A 26,561-nucleotide genomic window follows, 5' to 3' on the forward strand; every position below is an offset into this window, starting at 1 on the left:
TACACTGGGCTACGCTCCCTGAAAGTGTAGCTACCATCTGTCACCATATAACGCTATGACAGTACCAGTGACTATACCACACACTCACACACACACGCATGCACACACACACTCACACGCACACACACGCACGCACACTCACACTCACACACTCGCATGCACTCACGCACACACACTCACACGCACGCACACACACTCACACACGCACGCACACACACACCCCCTCACACACTCACACGCACGCACGCATGCACACGCACTGTGTACGCTATACTATACTGACATACTTTTCCTCTGCATTTGGAGGAGGGTCTGGATGTGGGGGTTTTTTTGTTGGTTTTGGTTTTGGGTGTTTTTTTGGTATGGATTTTCATATGATAGTGACTTTATTCTATCAAATTTTTATAGATTGAACAGAAAGATAATTTGGTCTTTCTTCAAGCATGGTTGATCAAAAAGAATTGTTATTACTGATAGTTTTTTTTTTCTTCAGCTTGGCAACTTGTTATTAGTAACAGCTTGTAATTCAAACAAATTGTATCTGAAACACAACTTCCCCTTAGCTGGACCCCAAAAATGACTACAGCCACTCTAATGCTACCTGACACAAGGAAAACTGTGCCAGAGGGGAAATCAGAAGAGACAGTGTCCTTAACCAATACAATTGAAATATATTACTTTTGCAGATTTTAGAAAAACTTACAAATATGTGAACATTTTGCTAAGGCAGATTTTGGGACCTTGGTAAGGACCTCTGCAGGCAAGGGCCCCTGAAGCTTAACCTCCATTAGTTCCATGGAAAATTAAGCCCTACTGCTGGCATTTTAATGGGATACAGAGAGAAATAAACTTGTTCCACCATCTTGAAGCAGAAATTTCTTGGTTTTTAAAAAACTTTTTATTACGAGAATTTCCAAGCAAACCTAAAAGAAAGGAGAATAGTAATAATGGGTATTCATAGTACTCATCATCCAATTTCTAAAATTACCACATTTCGGGGCACCTGGCTGGCTCAGTTGGTGAAATGTGCAACTCTTAATCTCAAGGCTGTGGGTTAAAGTCCTACATTGGGTGTAGAGATTATTTAAGATTAAAATCTTAAAAAAAATTGCCAAATTTTGCTGATCTTGTCCGTTTGGACTTTCAGTTCAAGACAATATGGGGGGATAGATATGAAGGTGAACGAGGGCCACCTGGGTGGCTCAGTCAGTTAAGTGACAGGTTCTTGATTTCAGTTCAGGTCAAGATCTCAGGGACATAGGATTGAACCCTGCATCAGGCTCCATGCTCAGTGGGGAGTCTGCTTGAGATTCTCTCTCTCCCTCTCCCTCGGCCCCTCCCCCCCAATCTCTCTCTCAAATAAGCAAATACATCTTTAAAAAAACACACGAAGATGAATGAGATGTGGTCTCTGCCCTCATGTATGTACCCTGTGAAGAGAATGAGACATGAGTCCAACAAACTACATCATATTACCCAAAGGAGAACTCTGGACCGTAGAAGGAGAGACCACCTCTAGCCAGGAATGACCAGTAAAGGCTGTAAGGAAGAAATGGGCTACTGAGGAAACAAGTACATATTTTTATTTAAGTTCTTAATTTTTATTCCACCATAGTTAACATATACTGTGAAATTACTTTCAGGTATCCTATATAGTGATTCAACAATTCTATACATTACTCAGTGCTCATTATGGTAAGTGTACTCTTAATCCCCTTCACCTATATCACCCATCCCCCCACCCTCCTCCCCTCTGATAACCATCAGTTTGCTCTCTAGAGTTAAGAATCTGTTTCTTGGTTTCTCACTCTCTCTTTTTTTTCCTTTGTTCATTGAAACAAGTACATATTTTAACTGGTCCAAACTGAGGCAGAATTGAAGTATCTGAAATATGTATTTCTTGCTTTTATTCTAGAGTATTCTTCTTGGCTTTGCGGAAATAGCTCAACCTCCCTACTATTTATCTAAATCTCCAACTAGATATTCAGATTCATTCAGATTCAAGTGACGTTTATTGAGTGCTTGCTAGCTGTTGTGCATTTTCACATTCATTATCTCATTGAATCCTCACAAGCCTGAGAGATAGATATCATCATCCCCATTTCTGAACAGGAGAAGACTCATAGAGGCAGCTTGCCTAAGGCTTCACAGGTAGGAAGTATAACTAAAATCCAGGACTCCTAAATCCAAGTCTACTGTTCTTAAAGTGATATCTACATCTGTATGGTAACTTTCTTAAACTTTTCAAAGTACTTCCCCAGTTCAGAAAACATCAGTGGCTCCCAGTCACTATGCATTAAAATTAATAATAAAAGTCCTTCATTTTTTTCTATAATCCGGTTTTGGTTTTCGTTCAAGTGTATCTTTCATCCACAAGATTGCACCTGAGCCTCCTTCCTGTGTTAGGGAAACGGCCTTCCTTACGAAGCAGAGCCCACCTCTCACTATGGAAATCACAAGTGCACACACTTATTTTGCTGGGCTCCCTATTAAAGCTATACCATCAAATATGATAGCCCCTGGCCACATAGCTATTGAACCCTTGAAATGCAGCTAGCATCATATGTTGAAATGGTACTATTTTGGATACGTTGGGTTAAATAAAACATATTATTAAAATTAATTTAACTTTTTTTCTATGATTTTCTTGATGTGGCTACTAGGAAATTTAGGATTATGTATGTGACTTGCACGGTATTTCTATTGGACAGCATTGAGCTAGACTATTAACATATGACTGGGCTGTGTCAATCATTTGTCCCCAGGCTTGGACTGACAGCACGTGTGGTTAAGTCACAGTGACCCTCTGTTCTATTGAGAGTAGTGGCAGCAATACTGTATCTAGTTTCCAGGTGGGAGTGGCACCAGCCAGTGTCTAGGGCGAGTGGTATTGGTGGTCCTAGTTTTGGTATCTGCACCCCTACAGTGGCTGCAGGGGTGGTTTCTTGGGACTACTTCTGGGCATAATGTCGAGTATGGTTCCTGAACATCCTGCAGATATCCAGTATTCTTCTAATCAATCCTTTTTCAGCCCAGGTCCTTTAGGAAGGCTCTCTTCTCCACCCCAGGCCACAGATCCCTCCTCCTTTTGATATCAGTAGGGAATCAGGTCCAAGACACACACTTGGCACTTGGCCTGTGCTAGTTATCTTACATAGGAGAAGGCCTTTCAGCCAGAGTGTGAAATTCCCCATGTCAGGAGCACTGTCTTTTACATAATTGTTTCTCAGTAGCTGTCAGGCCATCTTGGTCAGCACATCTCTGGAGGAAGACTTGTTAGTTATCACTGCAGATCTCTGAGGTAGGCACAGCAGCTGTCATTATCCCTGTTCACACAGATGAGGAAGCTTGCTCAGTGGGGTGGAGCAACTAGCCTAAGGTCTCACTGCTGGTTTGCTGCCAAATTGGGACAGTAGCCCAGACCTCCTCACTGCCCATCCTTGGATTTTAGCCCTGCAATATATATAAGGTGATGTATTCATTTCTAGGGCTGCTGCAACAAAGGGCTACAAACTGGGTGGCTTAGAAGAATGGAAGTTTATTGTCACAGGTTTGGAGGCCATTAGTCTGAAATCAAGGTGGCAGCGCCATCCTCCCTCTGAAACCTGTATGGAAATTCTTTTTTTTTGTTTGTTTTTTGTTTTTAAGATTTTATTTATCTATTTGAGAGAGCACAAACAGGGGGAGCAGCAGGAGAGGGCGAAACAGGCTCCTCGCTGAGCAGGGAGCCCGACATGGGGCTCCATCCCAGGACCCCAGGATCATGACCTGAGCTGAAGCAGATGGTTCACCAACTGAGCCACCCAGGTGCCCCATCCTGTGGGGAAATTCTTGCTTGCCTTTCCTGAATTCTGGTGGTTTGCCAGCAATCTTTGGTGTTTCCTGGCCTGTAGTTCCACCTTTGTCACCACACTGCTCTCTCCCTGCGTGTCTCTTCCTTCATGTGGCGGTCTTCTTATGAGGATACTAGCTATGGGATTAGGGGTCCATCCTACTCCAGTATGACCTCATTTTAACTTAATTATATATGCAATGACCCTATTCCCAAATAAGTTCATATTCTTTAGTACTGGAGGTTAGGACTTCAACATAGCCTTTTTTTGTGGGGTGGGGGGAGGGCAACCCATAGCAGATGGTCACCATAAGAGGAGAGAATGCCACAGAATCTGAAGACATTGTCTTGTGTCTGGGACTTATTCCACGGACGAATTACACTCAGTGAGGCAGAAGGTGAGAGTCTTTTCAGGTACGTATTCCCACCTACTACTGCGCTTGCGTATGGACTGACTGGGTTCAGTTGACAAGCGTATATTATCATGAGTTATAGTTTATTACTTCCCTTACACAAGGACTGAATGGCCCCAGATATAAGATAGCAGCCCCATCCTTCCCTGTAGTTCTCCCCAGCTATCCTGAGGCAGCTATCCTGTTTAGAGGGAAATGATGGTATATAATTCTGATGAGTAAATGGGATAAGTGATTGTTGTGGTGAGCCTGTCATTCTTTGCCAGAGAACTGTCTTTGATGTATAAAGTATTACTTGGGACCTAGATGAGAGAGCTAGCCGTACAGGAAGAGGCCTAACCAAGGGGATGCAGCTAGCAGTTAGGATATGCACCCATTTTTCTGGTATCTCTCTCTCTTTTTCCTTTGATGAAACATATAGAACTTATTAATAAAAAGAAATACAAATTTCTAAAAAAGAACATGAAAAGGAAATGGTAAAATGAGCTCTGCTCCAGTTCAAAAGAAAAGAATGACAGCAATTTCCAATCAGGCCCTTTGTTGAGAGCCTATGAGAATAGCAATATAACCAGGATTCATAAAGGGCAGCAGCTGAAGTCTCTAATGAAAGCGTGCTAATGACACAGAGTCAAATCACCAAATAGGCCCGTCTCCAAATCCAGTTTCTCTAGATGGACAGAGCATGGGGTTTAGGGTCAGTACCATCTCTTCATATGTGACTTTGGGCAAGTGACTTAATCTGACTTTTTCTATGCATCAAAATAAGGATAACTACCTAGCAGGGCTATGGTGAGGATTAAGTACCTAGCATAGTGCACAGCACATGAAATAGGCACTCCATTAAATTGAAGTCTTCCGGGGCGCCTGGGTGGCTCAGTTGTTAAGCGTCTGCCTTCGGCTCAGGTCATGATCCCAGGGTCCTGGGATCGAGCCCCACATCAGGCTCCCTGCTTGGTGAGCCTGCTTCTCCCTCTTCCTCTGCCTGCCACTCCCCTGCCCCGCTTGTGCTCTCTCTCTCTCTGTCAAATAAATAAAAATAAAATCTAAAAAACAAAAAAAATTACAAAAAATTGAAGTCTTCCTTTTCTCAGCCCTACAAACATATGTAATACAATCTGCCCACTGCCCCATCATCACCTACTCTTCTCCATTTTATTCTTTTTATTCTTTCTCCACCCCTCCCTTCTAAAGTTCCTATTTGTAATCTAGTTGAGGAGACATATAAATAAGAAATGACTTGCATTTAATTTAATTTTTAAAAAATTTTTTAAAGATTTTATTTATTTGACAGAGAGAGAGACAGCCAGCAAGAGAGGGAACACAAGCAGGGGGAGTGGGAGAGGAAGAAGCAGGCTCCCAGCAGAGGAGCCTGATGTGGGGCTCGATCCCAGGACTCTGGGATCAGGCCCTGAGCCGAAGGCAGATGCTTAACGACTGAGCCACCCAGGTGCCCCAACTGGCATTTAATTTTAAAAACTAACAAGTGAAAAACAATGTTGAATGCCATTGACGACCGAGATGCTGACAAACTTTCATTAACCCTCTAGACCTACTTTGATGAGCATTTTTATCATGAATGAATACTGTACTTTGTCAAATGCTTTGTCTGCATCTACTGAGATGATCACATGGCTTTTATCCTTTCTCTTGTATCACGCTGATTGATTTGTGAATATTGAACCATCCTTACATCCTGGAATAAATCCCACTTGATCATGATGAATGATTTTTTTGAGTGTATTGTTGGATTCGGTTTGCTAATATTTTGTTGAGGATTTTTGCATCTACGTTCATCAAGAGATACTGGCCTGTAGTTTTGTGGGCTTTTTGTAGCGTCTTTATCTGATTTTGGTATCAGGGTAATGCTAGCCTTGTAGAATGAATAAGGAAGTTGTCCTTCCTCTTCTATTTTCTGGAATAGTTTGAGAAGAATAGTTATTAATTCTTCTTTAAATGTTTTATAGAATTCACGTGTGAAACCATTTGGTCCTGGACTTTTGTTTGCTGGGAGATTTTTTATTATTGATTCAATTTCAGTGCTGGCAATGGATCTGTTCGAGTTTTTTTTTTTTTTTTAAAGATTTTATTTATTTGACAGAGATAGAGACAGCCAGTGAGAGAGGGAACACAAGCAGGGGGAGTGGGAGAGGAAGAAGCAGGCTCCCAGCGGAGGAGCCTGATGTGGGACTCGATCCCATAATGCCGGGATCACGCCCTGAGCCGAAGGCAGACGCTCAACCACTGTGCCACCCAGGCGCCCCTGTTCAAGTTTTCTATTTCTTTCTGATTCAGTTTTGGAAGGTTGTATGTTTCAAGGAGTGAACTCTCACCACTTTTATTCAACATAGTACTGGAAGTCCTAGCAACAGCAATCAGGCAACAACAACAACAACAAAAATAAAAGACATCCACACTGGTAGGGAAGAAGTAAAACTTTCACTTTGTGCAGATGACATAATACTACATACAGAAAACCCTGAAGACTCCACCAAAAAAACTACTAGAATTGATAAATGAATTCAGTAAAGTCACAGGATACAACATTAATACACAGAAATCTGCTGCATTTCTATACACTAATAATGAAGTAGCAGGTAGAGAAATTAAAAAAACACTTTACAATTGTACCAAAAATAATAAAATACCTGGGAATAAACTTATCAAAGAGGTGAAAGACCTGTACTCCAAAAACAATAAAACACTGATGAAAGAAATTGAAGGTGACGAAAACATATGGAAATACATTCCATGCTCATTAACGGGAAGAACCAATACTGTTAAAATGTCCATACTACCCAGAGCAATCTACAGATTTAATGCAATCTTTATCAAAATACCAACAACATTTTTCACAGAACTAGAGCATATAATACTGAAATATGTATGGAACCACAAAAGACCCTGTATACCCAAAGCAATTTTTGAGAACGAACATCAAACTGGAGGTATCACAATTCCAGATTTCAAGTTATACTACAAAGCTGTAGTAATCAAAACAGTACGGCACTGGCACAAAAACAGACACATAAATCAATGGTACAGAAGAGAGAGCTCCGAAATAAACCCATATATGGTCAATTAATCTACAACAAAGGAGGCAAGAATAAACAATGGGGAAAAAAGGCAATCTCTTCAACAAATGGTGCTGGGAAAACTGGACAGCTACAAGCAAAAGAATAAAACCATACACAAAAATAAACTCAAAATGGATTGAAGACTTAAATGTGAGACCTAAAACCATAAAAATCCTAGAAGGAAAAAAAAGGCAGTGATTTTTTTAACATCAGCTATAAAAACATTTTTTTAGATATGTCTCCTCAGGCAAGGGAAGCAAAAACAAAGTTAAACTATTGGGACTACACCAAAATAAAAGGCTTTTTACAGTGAAGGAAACCATCAACAAAATGAGAACGCAACCTACTGAATGATAGAAGATATTTGCAGATGATATATCCAATAAGGGGCTAATATCCAAAATATATAAAGAACTTACACACTTCAAAAGCAAAAAGCCACAAATAATCAATCCAATTTAAAAATGGGCAGAGGACCTGAATAGACATTTTTTCCAAAGTAAACACAGATGCCCAACAGACACATGAAAAGATGCTCAACATCACTCATCAACGAGGAAATGCCAATCAAAACCACAATGATAAAGCACTTCACACCTGTCAGAATGGCTAAAATCAAAAGGACAAGAGATAACAAGTTTTGGTGAGGATGTGGAGATTTAAGAACCCTCCTGCACAGTTGGTAGGAATGTCAACGGGCAGCCACTGTGAAAACAGTATGGAGGCTCCTCAAAAAATTAAAAATAGAATTACCACCATGTGACTCAGTAATTCCACTACTGGGTATTTACCTCAAGAAAGCAAAAACACTATTTTGAAAAAATATATGCACCCCTATGTTCATTGCAGCATTATTTACAATAGCCAAGATACGGAAGCAACCCAAATGTTCATCCATAGATGAATGGATAAAGATGTCAGATATATATAAAATGGAATATTACTCAGCTATAAAAAAAGAATGAGATCTTGCCATTTGCAACAACATGGATGGGCGCAGAGGATATAATACTAAGTGAGGAAGTCAGAGACAAATACCGCATGATTTCACTTATGTAGAATTTAAGAAACAAAACAATTTAACAAAGAAAAGGGACAAACAGATTTTTTTTCTTTTAGAGAGAGAGAGCATGCGCATGAGTAGAGAGGGAGAGGAAGCGAGCAGCCTCCACGCTGAGTACAGAGTATGTTGTGGGGCTCACTTGGGGCTTGATCCCACCACCCTGAGATCATGACCTGAGCCAAAATCAAGAGTTAGATGATCAACCGATGGAGCCACCCAGGCGCCTCCAAAAAAACAGAGAACAAACTAGGTTGCCAGAGAGGTGGGTGGGGGGATGGGTGAAATAGAAAAACAAACATGTTGGGGCGCCTGGGTGGCTCAGTCGTTAAGCATCTGCCTTCCGCTTAGGTCATGATCCCAGGGTCCTGGGATCGAGCCTGGCATGCCTGGCATCGGGTTCCCCGCTCCAGGGGAAGTCTGCTTCTCCCTCTCCGACTCCCCCTGCTGGTGTTCCCTCTCTTGCTGTGTCTCTCTCTGTCCAATAAATAAATAAAATCTTAAAAAAAAGAAAAGAAAAGAAAAGAAAAAATGTTGAATGCCATGGAAGAAATGATCAGGCACTATATTGGAAACGAACTGGAGAGCAGGAGGGAGACGTAGCTTAGGAAGGACGGCCTTTCTGAGGTGACAATTAACACTGAAACCTGAAAGATGACAAGCTAGGCATGTGAAGGACCATAGTAAGGGTCTTCAAGACTGTGGATCAGCAGGCGCAAAGCACAGGCGGTCAGGAAGTGTTAGTATTTGAAAAGCAGTTGGGACAGTGTCAACAAGGTAGACTTGACCCTTGTAGTGAAATCCAACTCTTATCATGGCCTCAGTTCCCTACCAAATTATAACTTGACCCCTGCCTCCCCCTGACCTCATCTCCTCCCACTGTCCATGCCACCTATTCTCCTTGTCCCTCTTACCTGCTGGTCTCATTCCCACCTCAGGCCCTTGCTTTTGCTGTTCTCTCTGCCTGGAAGGCTCTGACCCAGTTCTTCTCATGGCTCCTGGCCCCTATGGTCAACCAGACCTCAGATCAGATGTCATCTCCGGAGAGAGACTGCTAATTGCGCCCTTCAGTCTCCTTCATCTTTTGGTGGTTCGCTCTCTTCCCATCCCTTGTCACTATGAAACATTAATTCTGTGATTTGTCTTTTATTGTCCATTCTTTCCTCCTAGAATGTAAGTTCCATGAGTATATATTTCTACTGCTGGAGCCTAGGGCAATATCAAGTATATAATAGAAACTCAAGTATTATTTGTTGATTTAATGTTTAATTAAGCTAGAGAGGTAATTAAAGGTAAAGAACAGGTAAAACTGAGACAAACGAGGACTTTCCAGAATAGGTATGCTTTGAATTAAAATAGGGGTGGGGGGGAGTTCGAGGGAGAGTAGGTGGTGCGCAGCTACAAAACAAGAATTTGGGGAATTCCTCGTTTGCGTCTTTTTCACTGGGTTTTGAGCTCCTTAAGGGTTGGAGCCAGGTTTTATCAATCTATCATCAGCACCCAGCCGGGGACGCTTCATATTGTAGGCGCTGGACAGGTGTTTGCTGAATGACTGTGGGTATGCAGAAGGGTTTTATTAATTCGGCCGCTACCCAAAGAAAAGAGAGTAGATCTGGCGACCGAAACTCGGCTTCCCAAGGAGCAAGCGCGCAAGGTACCGGACCGCGAAGAACCCACGGTCCGCCCGCTGCGGCAAAGCGACTGCGCATTCCAGCCCCTCCCGGCGAGGCTGGAGGACGCCGGCGATTCCAGCGCACGCATGCGCGCTGCACTCTTCCCGCCTCCAACAAGATGGCGGAGGCCAAGTAGCAAGGGGGCGGAGTGTGGCCGCCGGAAACCCGGCCGCTGCTGGGGGGAGCCGCGGGCGAAGGCCCGGGAGCAGCGGGAGGAGGCTGGCACGATGCTGTTCCCGGGAAGCGTTGTTAGTTACTGCTGAGGGAGGTGACCCACAGAGTTGCCTTCCCCGACCCCCGGTGCCCCCTATGTACGGCTCTCTGGGCTCGGGTCCGGTCGCCGCTTTGCCTGCTTCTGCACCCCCCTCTACTGTCGGGTCCTGGAGCTCCGGCGGCGGCAGCGGCTGTGTCCCGAAGGAGACGAAGCGCCCAGGCGGCGTCCGTACTTCTGGCCGCGGGGCGAGCGTCCGGCAGGTGAGTGAGGCGCAAGCGCTGGCGTGTTTGTCCCGCTGCTCTAGACCCTAATGGTGCTCGGCCGGACTCTGCCGCTCTCTCGTCTCCACGTCCCACTCCCTCCCCGCCCTGCGCCCCCTTTCAGGCCTCCAGTTGGACCCTGGCGTTGCGAGCCCTCCATTCTCACACGGTGGGTGGGGGTCGCGACGCCGGCTGCCTTCCGCACCTTTCCGGGCTCCGGGTGGAGCTTCATACGTCCAAGCGGTCTCTCCTTTGCGTTAGGTGGGTGCGTCGTTGCCCCTCCTATTTTAGTCGCCTCCCCATCTTCCTGGTTTCGACCCTCTTGCTTCCTTTAAAAGTTGTGGGAAGAATACCCGGTAGCCTCGTATACAGAGTTACAAAGAAAACGCTTCACCGTGATGAGGGAATCAAGTCCTCAGGAGACGGGTCGTTTGAAGAGTTGGACTTGGCTCATTGAACTCCTGCAAAGTAGAGAATGGTGCCTGTGATGCAGTTGATCGTTCATGGAAATTAATCTGTGACTATAGTAAACCTTTGGTCTCCGAACTTTTAAGGCGTAGGCTTACGTTTTCTAGGTCTAGTGAAAGAATTGGGAAGTGTTCGTTTTTAAAAAAGAAGGCTTTGTGAATGTAAGATACGTAATAGCACAAGGAAGGTTAAGTGATATATTCTTTTATTTAGTGTGGCAAAATATCTTTTATTTAGTGTGGCAAAATATCTTTTATTTAGATATTTATTTTATTTAGCTTAAATTGCCCCGGGAAGCTTTAGAATCCCGTATTGTACAAGCTCTTTGTTTTATTTAGAAAGGACTAAAATGGAGAAAAGCTTTTTAAACTCAAAACTCCTCAAATTTCTTGGATTCTCGATGGTTGCTGCTGCTACTTAACAGTCGCTGTAGGACTTGATATTTTCTGCAAAATTTAGGCTGTGCCAGTCTCAGTTCTCCTTCTTTCATTACTAGGGCAAGGGTACTCAGAACTAATGGTGTAAGAAACTGTCCTGAATAACCTGGTGTCTCCCAGAGTTTATAAGTGCAAACTGCAGGATTGCAGTGGTAGTGGAGGAAGTTGCCATGTCTGTTTCTCCCATATTTTCTGTTTTTCTGCAGTTATCTCAACTCTGTCCTCCTGTTTGGGCTTCGTGCTCAGACTGGCTTCCCTCCTAGTAAAAAGATGGCTATCAGCAACGTTCATGTGATAGTCTTTGTCATTTACTTCCAAAGGGAGCGAGAAGTAGTTGGATAATTTCTCAAGAGCCCCAAAACTGTAAAACTGAGATTATAGATATAAATGATAGCTTCTCCTTTGAGATTGCAAATGGGTGGTCTATTTTATTAATATTAAATTGAGTAATATCATTTTGTTGAAGCTATGCTAGGTGCTGTCCCAAGTTATTAAAGGACAAACTATCCTTGCCCTTTTGGAATTCTGTACTAACATTCTTTAGTATGTGGGTTGTATAATTGGCCTGACAGATTTGTTTACTTTTCAGTCCGCCTCGTGACACATAATCTGTCTTTCCCTTTGTTGTAGATTTTGATCTCTTAATTTCCTTTTTTAAAGATTTTTTTTTAATTTCTTAAATTTAGAGATAGAATTGTTTAGTTCAAAAAAAGGGGAGATATTTTTATGTTTGATTCCTGTATGGGCTAGTTTGTCCATTTGTTTGTTTTTAGCCTTCATTTTTCTACAGTCAAAGGCTGTACATTTTTAGAGGGGGTTATCTCTCAATTCTGTGCTTTTGGCTGAAGGGATAGTAGGACTGCTGAGCTCCAGTCAATGGCTCTCTACCTCTGGCAAAATAATTTGAAGGATTGTGTCAAAACACATCTCTGGGGCGCCTGGGTGGCACAGCGGTTAAGCATCTGCCTTCGGCTCAGGGCGTGATCCTGGCGTTATGGGATCGAGCCCCACATCAGGCTCCTCCGCTATGAGCCTGCTTCTTCCTCTCCCACTCCCCCTGCTTGTGTTCCCTCTCTCACTGGCTGTCTCTATCTCTGTCAAATAAATAAAATCTTTAAAAAAAAAAAAACACATCTCTGATTACAAACTTACTAAAATCCCTTACTCTTCCGCTTTTAGGGAACCTGTTTTCACACACACACACACACACACACACACACACACACACACACACGGTCTTTATGAACCCCTCTTTGTCTCTCTGTTTATCCAACCCATTAGCCTGCTGCTGATTTCATTTGCCTCTAAACCAGGATCCCACTGTCATCAGTTTTTACTAAGCTCTCATTAATGCCCTAGAATGCTGTATTTTCTGTAGATTTACCTTTGTAGTCCCCAGTCCAGAATAAGCCTTATCACTAGCTCTTTCAGTTTGACCCCTGAGCTCCTGAAGGATACAAGAGACAGTTAGTGCAGGTATTGGTTAGTTTTCATACCAGTTGGTGCTCTGCTGTCTGCTGGGTCTTTAATGCTGACTGTGTTCCTTTCTGTCTCATTTCCTGAAGGTTTTTATAGCAAATAATAATCTCTTCCTTTCCTGAGAAAAATCTCAACTGTCTGAGGTATATTCTTTTTATCCTCAGTATCATTTCCTTATCTACTCCTATCTCAGGGGAAGAATGTCCTTCCCCTTTTTCAAGAGTAGTCCCTTCCAGATGTGCCCACAATCATTCCTGCCTGTCTGTCTTTCTGTGGAACTGTCCTTTATCATTCCTTCTTCAGTCTCTCCCTCCTTAGCCTATGTATATGCTTCTATGTCAAGGCTACCAAATACAGTGCTGTGTGCTGTGCAACTCAGGTAGGCCAGTCTGAATTTTGAGCCTGCTGTGCCATTTGTATTTTTATTCTTTGATTCCAGGAGCCTGGTGTAGTAGGAAGAACATGGACTTTTGAGCCAGATAAATCTGGGTTTGAAGTCTTTTAAAACCACTTAGTGGCTGTGTGGCTGTTGGCAAGTTACTACTCACTGTATTCTTTATCTATAAAATAGAATGTTAAACTTGCTTACAGAGTCATAATTGAAGGAGTTTAACACATGTTAAATGTTCAGGCAAGTGTTTGGTACATTATGGAGTTCTTAATAAATATAAATGATTGTTTCCTTTGCACTCTGACTTACTTTACCATTTCAGCACTGAAATTGCTACTTTAAAAGTCACCTCTGATCTCCTAATCACCAAATCTAAGGGTCTTTCCTCGGTTATCTTTGGTTTCCTAGGATCATTGGTGAAATATACTCTGTGGGAATAAGATTATCTGATTTCTTGGTTCCTCTGCATTATATGTCCTGATTCTCTTATGTCTCTGAAAGTTTTTTCACATTTCCTGCACTTCTTCCCCCAAAACATAGTGCTTCCCACATTAGTTAGGATGCAAACTTGTTTTAAAAGCAAAAAGAATGTATTGGCTTATATAATTGGCAAGTGCATAGATAGAATTGGCTTCAAAAACAGGCTTATGTCATCAGGGCTGAAGCTCCATTTTCTGCTATTATCTCAACTTTGTCCTCCTGTTTGGGCTTTATGCTTTGACTGGCTTCCCTCCTAGTAAAAAAAACAACAACAACAACTATCAGCAATGTTCATGTGATAGCCTCCTTTATTTCCAAAGGGAGAGAGAATTCTCTTCTAGGCTTTTCCCAGAAGTCCTAACCTCCATTCTGATAGAACAAATGGAGACGGTCATGCTGCCAAGTCTGTCACAATATCTTTGTCAAGAGGGGTGGAATTCTAATTGGCCTAACGGGTGGATGAACCTCATCTAAAATGACAAGTGGTAACCAGTGTCCTCAAGGATCTCTGCACTTTTCACTGTGTTTTCTTAGCGGTTGTATCCTATTTTTAATGGTATAAATCATCATTTTTGTGTGGATGTTTCTCCATTCTGTAACTTGACTTCCCACCTACATCGCTTGCTGTATATCTTAGATGTACTATCATAAGCTTACCTCGTGCCAAACAGAATCAAATGGAATTTGATTTTAATCCACCTACCCTCACCTAGTGTGTTTACATGTGCCTGTGTGTATATGTTTCTCTTCCTTCTAATTTGTCTTTTGTACACAACTTTCTCCCAGCCACCCACTCTAACCCTGCAGTCATCTTGGTTCTCCCACTTTCAGCAGCTTTCAGATCTTGAGTATATCTTCTATTAGTTTGGCCTTGGGTTACATAATACCGACCAGCAGTAAACTGTATTTCACATAAAAAGAAGTCCAGAGTTGGAGGATTGCTGGTCAGTCAATGTAGCTGTACAGTGACGCTATATCAAGGATCTAGGTGCTTTTCTTCTTTATCCTTAGTGTGCTGATCTTTTTGCTCAGGCTCATCCTCTTACTGTTGCACATTACTCTTTCTGCTCCGGAAATCACCTTCTCACACGGCCACCAAAGATAGGAGGAAGTTTGCCCTCCAGTCTCTTGATTAGGCAAGTAAACCTTTCACAGAAGCCATATGTCAGATGTCATCCTGGCATGTTCATGTCCTACTTGCGAGGGGGCTGGAAAAACCATTATCTGACATTTCATTCTAGGAGGAAGTTAGGTGAATGGCTGAGGGGAAGGTGACCAACAATATCAGTGACATGTCTCTATAGTATTTTATAGAGAAGTAAGTTTAAATAAATAAAAATTTTTCAATAGTAGGAGCAGACTTACAGCACTGCTTACCCCAAGAGTTGATGTAAGCTATACATGGGATTTTGGCTAAACATTGAGATAGTCGTAAGTGACTGATTAAAATTGGATTTTGTAAAATTAAGACATTTGAGTGATGTATAACTGTTCTTCTTAGGTTGATATTTTTCTTTTCTTATTTTAAATTTAATTAATTAACATACAGTGTATTACTGGTTTCAGAGGTAGAGTTCAGTGATTCATCGGTCTTATATAACACCCAGCGCTCATTACATCACGTGCCCTCCTTAATGTCCATCACCCAGTTACCCCTAAGGTTGATGTTAAGTACATTTATGTGTACCTGGTGGAACCACTGAGAGAATTGGGTACATATAAAACTATTAGAAAATAGATTTGTTTTTCCCTTGGGGGTAGGAGGCATTTGGAAAATATATAGGGGACATTTTCGGTTGTCACAGTGGTTGTGAGGACCTACTGACAATTAGTGGGTAGAAGTCACATATACTGAAAGTCCTGTGATGTCTCCCACAAAACAAAGATTCATTCCTTCAAAAATGCCAATAGTGGCCCTACACCCTGAAATAAGCAAATGCTTTGCTTTTTGAAAGAATTCCTAGACGTTCATTTGTATTCTTATATTGCAAGTGACAGAAAACCAAATTCACACTGCTTAAACCATAAAGGGAATGATTAGATCTTGTAGCTAAACTTTATCTAAGGCTTCATCCAGCCTGAAATCATCAAGGACTTGGCTCAGTTTCTCTGTGATCTGTTCAGCTCTGTCACTCCCCTTGTTCTGGTTTCATTCTAAGGCTAGCTTATCTCATAGTAGCAAATTACAGTAGCACTTTAAGACTTAAAACCCTCATTTCACATGTAAAGTAAACTGAAGAATACCTTCTGTTGTTTGATTTTATGAGTGTTTGTTGAGTATCATCACTACTAAAACTTTCCCTAAACACCTACCCCTAAAATGTCGATTACTTCCCCTGTTGTGCCACAGTTTTATGATCTATATTTGTATCCCTAGTGTATGTCATATTCTATAAGTATTATTTTTATATGTCTCAATGCATTACCTTAATTATTTTTGTATTAATGTCTAGAATACTGTGGCTTAGAGGTACATGGTAACCATTTATGGAAAAAATTAATGATGGGGTGCCTGGGTGGCTCAGTTGGTTGAGCGTCTGCCTTCTGCTCGGGTCATGATCTCAAGATCCTGGGATTGAGCCCCACATCGGGCTCCCTGTTCAGTGGGGAGTGTGCTTCTCCCTCTCCCTCTGCCTGCTGCTCTGCCTACTTGTGCTCTCTCTCTCTGTGTCTCTGCCAAGTAAATAAATAAAAATCTTTAAAAAAAGAATTAATGAATGACATAGGAAGGATGTGGGAAGGGATAGAGAATTATAAGAAAGCCCTATTCCTTAGTTGTTATTGAACCCTGAATTATGTACATTGTACGCCTACCACCAAAGCATGTATATAATGCTTTTATGATTATTAATAGAGTATAAATTCATTTGAAAGCCTTATTGAATATTCTAGTAGTGTATTTTTCATTATTTTCTCAACAAAACTAAAAGCAATAACCATCATTCATCCAATAAATATTCTTGAGGGTCTGCTGTGTGCACATAATGTGGGAAGAGTCGTGAACAAAACCAAGGCTCTGCTCTCTCTGAGTGTAAATGTTGGTTAGGGATGCCGTCAATAAACATTATCCATGTGAACACACACACGCACACGGTAGTTAATAGGCTTTGATATAGATAAAAGTTTCAGTGTATAAAAGAGTAACAGGATGCTACTTTAGATAGGTTGGTGAGGGAAGGACTTTTTGAGAACCCGTTTGAGCTGAGAGACCTGAAGAAAGTGCTGGGAGTAAGCCCTGGAGCTATCTGAGGGAAAATGTTCAGGTCGAGGGAGCAGCACCTTCTGAGATGGAAGTGTGTTTGACGTGTGGGAAGAACAGCAGGGAGGCCAGTGTGGCTGAAATAGAGTGAGTGGAGGGGAGAGTGGTAGGACAGTTGGTAGGACCAGCAGAGGCTAGATCAAGTAGGGCATTGAAGGTCATTTAAAGACTCGATTTTACTCTGAGTGAAATGGAAATCATTAAAGTGTTTTTAAGCATGGGAATATCCAGATTTGACATGTTTTTGGGGTTTTTTTGGGGAGGATTACTCCAACTGTATGTTGAAAATTGAAGGCAAGAATGAAGCAGGAAAACCAGTTAGGAAAATCTTAGAGTAATCTAGGTTGGAAATGTGCTGCTTAGAGAAGGTGGTAGTGATAGAGGAGCAAAGAAGTGGTCAAATTTGTGATATACTTAGAAAGTAGAGAGGCACCAGCGTGGCTCAGTTGGTTAAGTGTCCAATTCTGGACTTTGGCTCAGGTCATGATCTCAAGTTCATGCCAGGCTCCACACTCAACCTGGAGTCTGCTTGAGATTCTCTCCCTCTGCCCCTCCCTCACTTGCACTCTCTCCTTAAATAAGGAGAGAATAAACAAACAAACAAAATCTTTAAAGAAGAAGAGGTAGAATAACTAGGATTTATTGGTGGATTAATAATAAAAAATAAATCTTTAAATAAATAAAATCTTTAAAGAGGAAAAGGTAGAATAACTAGGATTTACTGATGGACTAGACGTGGAGTGTGAGGGAAAGAGAGGTAAAGGATGACTCCCATGTTTTTCAACATGAGCAACTGGGTGAAAGGTGGCACCTTTTACTAAGATGGGGCTGTGGGGTAGAGGGTAGGTGGAACACAGGTTTGGAGAGGTAAATCAGGAGTTTTGTTTTGGATGCAGCTATGTTTGAGATACCTATCAGATATTCAAGTAGAGACGTTGAATAGGCATATCTATTAGGAGTTCAAGGAGAAAGGGAGCTGGATGTACATGTTTGGAAGTTATCAGTGTATGAATGGTATTTAGGGCCATGGGACCAGATGCTATCACCTGAGGAGTGAGAATAAGATTCATGAAACATTTTGATATTAAAAATGGTTTCTTCCATTAAATATTGGGAGCCACTGTGTTGGATACTAACAGTTACAGCATTCAGAGTATGGAGAGGATAATGAGTAATTCTTTGACAAAGAAGCGGGACTCAACCCAGGCTTCAAAGATTAGAAAAGATAGAAAAAGCTTTTTCCTTCTTCATTCCAAGCACAGTGCCTAGCATATGGTGAACATTCTACAGGTGCTTGTGAATGAACAAAAAGCACTTAGGCTGGGGAGCAGCTCAAGCAGAGGTTTGGCAGCAGGGAAGGCTAGAATGTTTTAGAAGAAAATCAGAGAAATAGAGGAAAAAAGTTTGTGCTGGCAAGTAGTGAAAAGTAGGATTGGGTTAGTCTACTAAAAGCTTTAAATTGTAAAATGACAGTTATGTTTAACCCTATGACCTAATAGTTTTCAGTTCTGTTTCTGTTGTTTGCAAGGTGCCTTTAGTTCCTGGCCTCTAATAGATGCTCAGTAAGTATTGAATAAGTGAATGTGGAATTCCCAAAATGTAGGGTTTATCTCTACTGCGTTGGTTCCCTCTCATTAAAGTATACTGGAATGATGGGGCGCCTGGGTGGCACAGCGGTTAAGCGTCTGCCTTCGGCTCAGGGCGTGATCCCGGCGTTATGGGTTCGAGCCCCACATCAGGCTCCTCTGCTGTGAGCCTGCTTCTTCCTCTCCCACTCCCCCTGCTTGTGTTCCCTCTCTCGCTAGCTGTCTCTATCTCTGTCAAATAAATAAATAAAAAAAATTAAAAAAAAATATACTGGAATGCAAACTATGTCAAGTCGTATAGGGCTGATCTTATGCTTGCTTCAGTTTATTATTATTTCTAATGATAAGCATTAAACACATTTATGCTTTATGATTGATAACAGATTACTTGAGACATATCTCGCAACTGGTCAGAAAATACCAGGATATTGGCAAAGCTGAGGTTGAAAATGGTTGCTCAAGAAAGTGAGGAGCCAGAATAATCTTTTATTCAGAGACTAATCATCATTTTGCTTTTACAGAATTGACTGCTTGTAGCCTGTTTATAGATCATTTTCTCTTTTAGCTGTTAGGAACAAACTGGTTTAGAATTATGGCCAGGAAACTGGAGATGATATATCTCTGGAGATCTAATTATTATTATTTTTAAGGTTATATGATTTAAAACACTAAATATAATTCGAAATTATTTTAAATAATTGGCAAATTATAGACTTACACAGTTTAACTGTTAGAAAATAGTTTACCTGAATAAAATCATACTGAGGTAAAAATTGAAATTTTAGTTACATTTTGAAGTAATTTAAATAAGATACATTAGGTTTGTGATTATTTTCTTCAGTTCTTATATACCCATTATTAAAGCTTTATATAGTCATTACAGGAAATTCAGGAATAAAATAAAAAGTACAGATAATATCCATAAGCTCATCATATAAAGAAAAACAATATAACTTTTGTCTCCCTAACCCCTCTCTCCCTCCTTCTTATTTTGTCTTTTTTCTGTGCCTAAGATAATCCCCCTTAGTCACAGTATACATAATGTTTGTGTGTATAAATTTCCAATTTTAAAAAAATAAGGTTATATACATTTCTTAGACTCTTTTGTAAATCTTATTCTTATTGACTGTATAATAATCCTGTAAGAATTATTTTTAACTATTCCCTGTAGTTGGTTATTTAGTTGTTTTTCCATTTTATTTTCATGTGTGCAATGAACATCTTAGCACATTATGGATTTCTTTTTATCTTGGCCTTTTTCCTTAAGATGGGTTCATAGATAATGGAGTTACTAGATGGTAGGCTGCAAACATCTTTAAGGTTAATAATTCATGTTGCCAGATTGGACAATGTCTTATAGGCCCAATAAATGTTAATTGGTTTGAAATTAATCATAATGGGGGAAAATTAGGACCTACAGAGTTGCTGACCTTTGATGGTAGTCTTAATCAGCCTTTCGTTCATCTCCAAATATTTCTTCCCTTTTTTCCGTAATGCATATTCTAGATTGTACATAAAACATTAAATGAAGACCTTAATATGTTATTGTAAACACACATGAATTTATTACCCAGGTCAAGAAATAGACCACTGCATCATCACAGGGCTGCTCGCCCTGTCTTGTTCCTGATCTCAAAGAGAAAGCTTTTAACATTTCACTCCTAAGTACATTTGCTGAAGGTTTTCTTTTTGTTTCGTTTTTGTTAAGTTCCCTGCTCAAAATCAATCTACAGAAATCTGTTGCATTTCTGTACACCAATAATGAAGCAGCAGAAAGAGAAATTAAGAAAACCATTCCATTTACAATTGCACCAAAATAAGATATCTAGGAATAAACCTAACTAAAGAGGTGAAAGACCTGTACTCTGAAAACTATAAAACACCGACGAAAGAAATGGAAGACAACACAAAGAAATGGAAAGACATTCCACGCTCATGGATTGGAAGAACAAATATTGTTAAAATGTCTCTACTACCCAAAGCAATCTACACATTTAATGCAATCTCTATTCAAATACCAACAGCATTTTTCACAGAACTAGAACAAAAAATCCTAAAATTTGTGTGGAACCACAAAAAGACTTGAATAGCCAAAGCCATCTTGAAAAATAAAAGCAATGCTGGAGGCATCACAATTCCAGACATCAAGTTATATTACAAAGCTATAATAATCAAAATAGTATGATATTGGCACAAAAATAGACATACAGATTTATGGAACAGAGTAGAAAATCCAGAAATAAACCCACAATTATGTGGTCAATTAATCTTCGACAAAGCAGGAAAGACTATGCAATGGGAAAAAGACAGTCTCTACAACAAATGGTGCTGGGAAAACTGGACAGCAACATGTAAAAGAATGAAACTGGACAACTGTCTTAAACCATACACAAAGCTAAATTCAAAATAGACTAAAGATGTAAGTATGAGACCTGAAACCATAAAAATCCTAGAAGAGAGCACAGGCAGTAATTTCTCTGACATTGGCTGCAGCAACATTTTTTTCTAGATAGGTCCCCTGAGGCAAGGGAAACAAAAGCAAAAATAAGCTATTGGGACTACATCAAAATAAAAAGCTTCTGTGCAGAGAAGGAAACAGTCAACTAAACTAAAAGCAGCCTACTGAATGGGAGAAGATATTTGCAAATGACATGTCCGATAGAGGGTTAGTATCTGAAATGTATAAGGAACTTACACAACTCAACACCCAAAAACCAAATAAGACCATGGAAAAAATGGGCAAAAGACATGAATGGACATTTCTCCAAAGAAGACATACAAATAAGCAACAGACACTTGAAAAGATGCTCGTCATCGCTTACCGTCAGGGAAATGCAAATCAAAACCACAGTGAGGTATCCCTTCACACCTGTCAGAATGGCTAAACTCAAGAACACAAGAAACAACAGGTGTTGGTGAGGATGTGGAGGAAAAGGAACCCTTGTGCAGTGTTGGTGGGAATGCAGACTCGTGCAGTCACTGGAAAACAGTATGGAGTTTCCTCAAAAAGTTAAAAATAGAACTACCCTATAATCCAGCAATCACACTACTGGGTATTTACCCAAAGAATACAAAAACACTGATTCAAAGGGATGCGTGTACGCCTGTGTTTATTGCAGCATTATTTATAATAGCCAAGATATGGAAGCAGCCCAAGTATCCGTCTATTGATGAATGAATGGCTAAAGAAGTGGTGTATATATACAGTGAAATATTATCCAGCCATTAAAAAGAGTGGAATCTTGCCATCTGCAGTGGCGTGGATGGAGCTAGAGAGTATAATGCTAAGCAAAATAAGTCTGAGAAAGACATGTACTATATTATTTCACTCATGTGGAATTTAAGAAACAAAACAAATGAGCAAAGGGAAAAAAAAAGAGACAAACCAAGAAACAGACTCTTAACTGTAGAGAACAAACTGATGGTTACCAGAGTGGGGTGGTGGTGGTGGTGGGAAATAGGTGAAATAAATGATGGGGATTAAGGAATGCACTTGTCATAATGAGCACCAGGTGATTAAAATAAAATCTTAAAAAAAGCTCCCTGCTGTATCTCATTTACTAACAATTTTGTGTTTTGTTCTGTTTGAATTTAATGCCTGCCTGCCTGCCTTCCTGCCTGACTTCCTTCCTTCCTTTTCAACTTTTCATTGCCATAAGAATTTTCTCTTAGTGTGTTAATATACTGAATTTTATTTACCTGTTAAGCCTAATCTGATTCCAGGGATACACCTAATTTGGTTTTACTGTAATCTTTTTAAATTATACCTGGGTTCAATTTATTAATATTTTGCCTGGGAGTTTGTTTTGCGTCAGTGTTCATAAATGAGATGGTCTATATATTGTTCTTGTCAAGATTTGAAATCAGTGTTATGCTAGCCTCATAAGGTGAACTGACCCTTATTTTCTGTTTTGGGAAAGTTTGTATATGATTAGAATTTTTATTCCTCAGATTTTTGCTACAGTCTGTCAGAGAAGCTGTCTGTGCTGAGAATTTTCTTTTTGGAAAGGTTTTTAGTTAATCGGATTTCTCCTTTCTAAGCCTATTCAGGTTTTCTGTTTGTTAAGTATTTTGGTAATTTTTCCCCTAAGAGGTTGTCTTTTTCATCCGCACTTTTTAATTTACCTTCACAAAATTATATATTATTGGCTTTAGGAAAGAATTCCCTTCTTATGTCTGATATTTCCCTTTTTCTTATTTCCCTTTTTCATCAGTCTCACCAGAGATTTAGTAGTCTTTCAAAAAAACTAAGTTTTAAATCTTGCTGATCCTTTTTATTACATGTTTGTGTTCTAGTGCACCGATTTCTGCTTTCTTTCCTTCTATTTTTTGAAGGTAAATTTTTTGTAGTTCTTTAGTTAATTTCTTGTAGTTCATTACTTTTCAGCATTTCTTCCTTTTAATTACATGTTTTTAAGGCTAAGCATTTCCTTCTAAGCACTGTTTTAGCTAGCGGTATTACTCAAATTATGATATGTAGTATTTTTATAATTCACTTAAAATGTTTTCTAATTTTTATTGATAGAAAACTTCGACTTTTGGATTAGTTGGAAGTATTAATTTCTAAATACATGGAGATATTCTAGTTATTTTTTAATTTGTTTTGATTTCTAACAACTGTACAAGATAATTAGAGAATACATTCTGATTCAGTGTCTGTGATTTCACACCTTTAAAACTTGATCTGCATTGTGGCCCAGTATATTGTCTTTTTTTCCTCTGCAGTTGAGTGCAGTGTTGCAAATGTTTTCATTTGGTCATGTTTGTTGTATTTCATATCTTTAGCATCATTAGTGATCTTTTTTTTTTTTTGCTTGTATCAATTATAAAGAAGGATATGTTAAAATATCCCATTAAGGTTGTGAATTTGATTATATCCTCTTGTAGCTCTCTCAGTTTTTGTTTTATGTATTTGAGGCTGTGCTAGTAGATGCATGGAAATGCATAGTAGTTACATCTTCTTAGTGACTTACTATTATGAAGTGTTCCTCTTTTTTTGGGTAGCATTTTTTTTTTTTGCATTAAAGTTTAGTTTGTCCAAGATTGCTATAACACCAGCACCTTTCATTATTGTTTGTGTGGTATACGTTTTTCTGTTCTTTTTTTTTTTTTTTAAGATTTTATTTATTTATTCGACAGAGATAGAGACAGCCAGTGAGAGGGAACACAAGCAGGGGGAGTAGGAGAGGAAGAAGCAGGCTCTTAGCAGAGGAGCCTGATGTGGGGCTCGATCCCACAACGCCGGGATCATGCCCTGAGCCCAAGGCAGACGCTCAACTGCTGTGCCACCCAGGCGCCCCAACCTTTTTCTGTTCTTTTACCTCCAACCTTTTTGCGTTGTTTTTGGTGTGTCCCTTGTGTGATATGGTTGGATTTAACTCTCCCATCTTAATGTGTACTTTACATTTGCCCTGTTTGATAGTTCCCTTTTCTCCACTTTCTTGCCATTTAGACAAATTGACTATTTTTTCATTTCAGAATTTTTTTTTCTCTTGCTATGTGGAAGTTACAACCTCCCCCCCCCACCTTTACTAGTTACTAGAATTTTTAGTTGGTTCTTTTTCATATCTACCATGTCCCTTTGTATAGTTTTCAGTTCCATGCAAAAATAGTTAAGCTTGATTTTTATCCCCTTAAATGTAGTATTTTTCAGTCTGTGTCTTGTAATCCAACATGTCAACTCTCTGTGGGTCTTATTCTGTTGTCTGTTACAGAAATAATTTGATGTATAAGATGAAGTTAATTTTTCTCTAGAGAAGATTTTCATTTGCCATTACCAAGTGCCTTGGAGTGTGAGACCATCTTAATTCAATTTCAAATCTTTTAAGTTTTCTGGCCCACCTTCTGGTTCCTTCTTACTTGTCTTAGGATGAATCCCTGTGGAGTCCAAGCCCAAAGCCAGTGGTGTTTTTATCACAGTCTCTACCATTGGTCGGTCCCAGATTCTGACCTTTGTTCCCCAGTCCTGAAAGTCAGGCAACAAATCAGAGTTCAGACTCTTAAATATGTCTTTGTTGACAAACCCATGGAAGACAAAAGCTGATCTCACCTTTCTGGGTTTCATCTTGTGCATTTGAGCTGGTTATTCATTCCTCACTATGTTGGATATTTTAATATTTTGTCTACTTTTTAAATTGACTTCAAAGGACAGCTGTTTGAATTGCGTAGTCTGCTATTTATACAATCAGAAGTCCAAATATTTCTTTGACTAACTTGTTCAAGGAGGACTTGACATTTCTATAGTAGTCATTTTTTTGTGTTCAGGCCCCCTTTATGTTACAAATGAGATATCTGGGAAAGGTAAACATTAAAGTATGATTGCCTTTTAATACTTCAGCATTGTTTATCACATTATTCCATTACTTTGCAAAGCCCCCAAGGGAAGGAGGCAGGGATATTTTCTTTGGAGAAGTCTGAAATACGTGTAACAAGGATAGTTCATTGGGATAGGAATGTCCTTTCTGTGAGCAAAGAGATAAAATGTGAACATTTTTTGAAGTGAAATGTGTGAAGAGGGAAGGAGAATGCACTGAGCTGAGGAAGGACTGCAAACATTTGTCCTTTAGTATTTTTGTTGGAGGTGGGGTTCATTTCCAGTAATTGTGACAGCTTTTTTTATGCCATTTGGATGTTGTGATTTCTATTTTTATTTTCCTAAATATTTTTTGGTATATCTCAGGGACCAAATGTGATTTTTGAACCTTTGAACCCACATCTTTCTAAAGTACTGTATGTATAATTTGCATTTGATTTCAGAAATTGAATCAATTAAATAGATTAAACACACAGGTTAGAAATCTTACTAGGCAAACTAAACTGTAGTAGTCTACATAAATTGACACTCTGTGGTTAGAGAATGTGTTTCTGTGTTGAAAATTTTGTATAACATACCAATATATTTTGATTTTAAAGGCGTTTAACCTGATATTAATCACAGGTGTTCCCATGAAATGCCGTGTGTCACTTTGTGATTACATTGATGCATCAACAAAATACAAAAGCAGTTCTCTTTTAAGGAGACCTAGAATTCTCATATTTTTTACTTGATTCTTTTTTCCTCTCTGCCAAAAGAAAATACCAAGTTTCTTGTTACTTAGAGTTCCCTTCATTTCCCAGCTATGTCAGATTTAAACAGCTTCCTTGTTTTCGATTTGCTTAATTCCTTCAGTGAACTGAAGAATGAAGTGACAGAGAATTTTAGAACTGGAAGAGACTCTAGACAGCGAGTCTTTCATGTGCCCTCTGTTCCTGCCCCGCTTCCATTTTAAACATGTTAAAACAAAGGCCCAAGGAAGTCTGGGTGACTTGATTTTCCTAAAGTTATACTGACCTAATAGCCACATCTCTTCCTCTTTATAGTTTGTTGAGGTTCTTTTCAGCCATATGATACTATAGCTATACCAGACACAGCTAAGACGATGATTTATCAGCAACTATTAAGATCTGATAAAATATTAATGTGTCTTGATCATCTATATGCTTATTACAATTAATTTTATACCTTCTTAATTTAATTTGTGGAGTCTAGTGTTTAATTCCTTAGCTTGACGGCTATGACTAAATTCAGATATGAATTGGTCTCAGCATTGGTTAATGTGCTGTTCCTAAATTGGATTTTCATATATGTTTTCTGAAGATTTTTATTTCAATAATATAAAAAAAGCAGCTCTTATGTTAGAATAAGTACCTCTAGACAATGATGAATGATACCATTCTACCGTAATAACATTTAGCATATTTAGTCAATATGCTTATTAACTCGTTTCCGAAATCTTGCAGTGCTTCCACACCACTGTAACACACATTTTCCCTATTGTACTCTTTTATGTTCATTAGAGTTGGATTTTAATACCTCTATTTAATTAGGCCTGTGACATTCTACTCTTCTTTTTCTGGTCTTTCATTTTTTTTTTTTTTTTTTTAAGATTTTTTTTT

At 39.7% G+C, this 26,561-nt stretch overlaps 1 protein-coding gene across 8 annotated transcripts in view; it reads left to right on the forward strand.

The window, feature by feature from the left end:
* The first annotated feature begins 10,156 nt into the window (after positions 1–10,156).
* Positions 10,157–26,561, forward strand: part of APC (APC regulator of WNT signaling pathway) — a 121,879-nt gene continuing 105,474 nt past the window's right edge. For 5 of the 8 annotated variants that reach the window (XM_019799602.2, XM_019799606.2, XM_019799608.2 and 2 more), the window contains exon 1: positions 10,157–10,526. In XM_019799602.2, coding sequence (XP_019655161.1) covers positions 10,362–10,526 — 165 coding nt within the window. In that variant the 5' untranslated portion in view covers positions 10,157–10,361. The remainder of the gene's footprint in view (positions 10,527–26,561) is intronic. The other 3 variants (XM_011224905.3, XM_019799609.2, XM_019799604.2) reach the window with 1 other exon arrangement.

The sequence above is a fragment of the Ailuropoda melanoleuca genome, chromosome 3, assembly GCF_002007445.2.
Source record: "Ailuropoda melanoleuca isolate Jingjing chromosome 3, ASM200744v2, whole genome shotgun sequence".
Taxonomy (NCBI): Eukaryota; Metazoa; Chordata; class Mammalia; order Carnivora; family Ursidae; genus Ailuropoda; species Ailuropoda melanoleuca.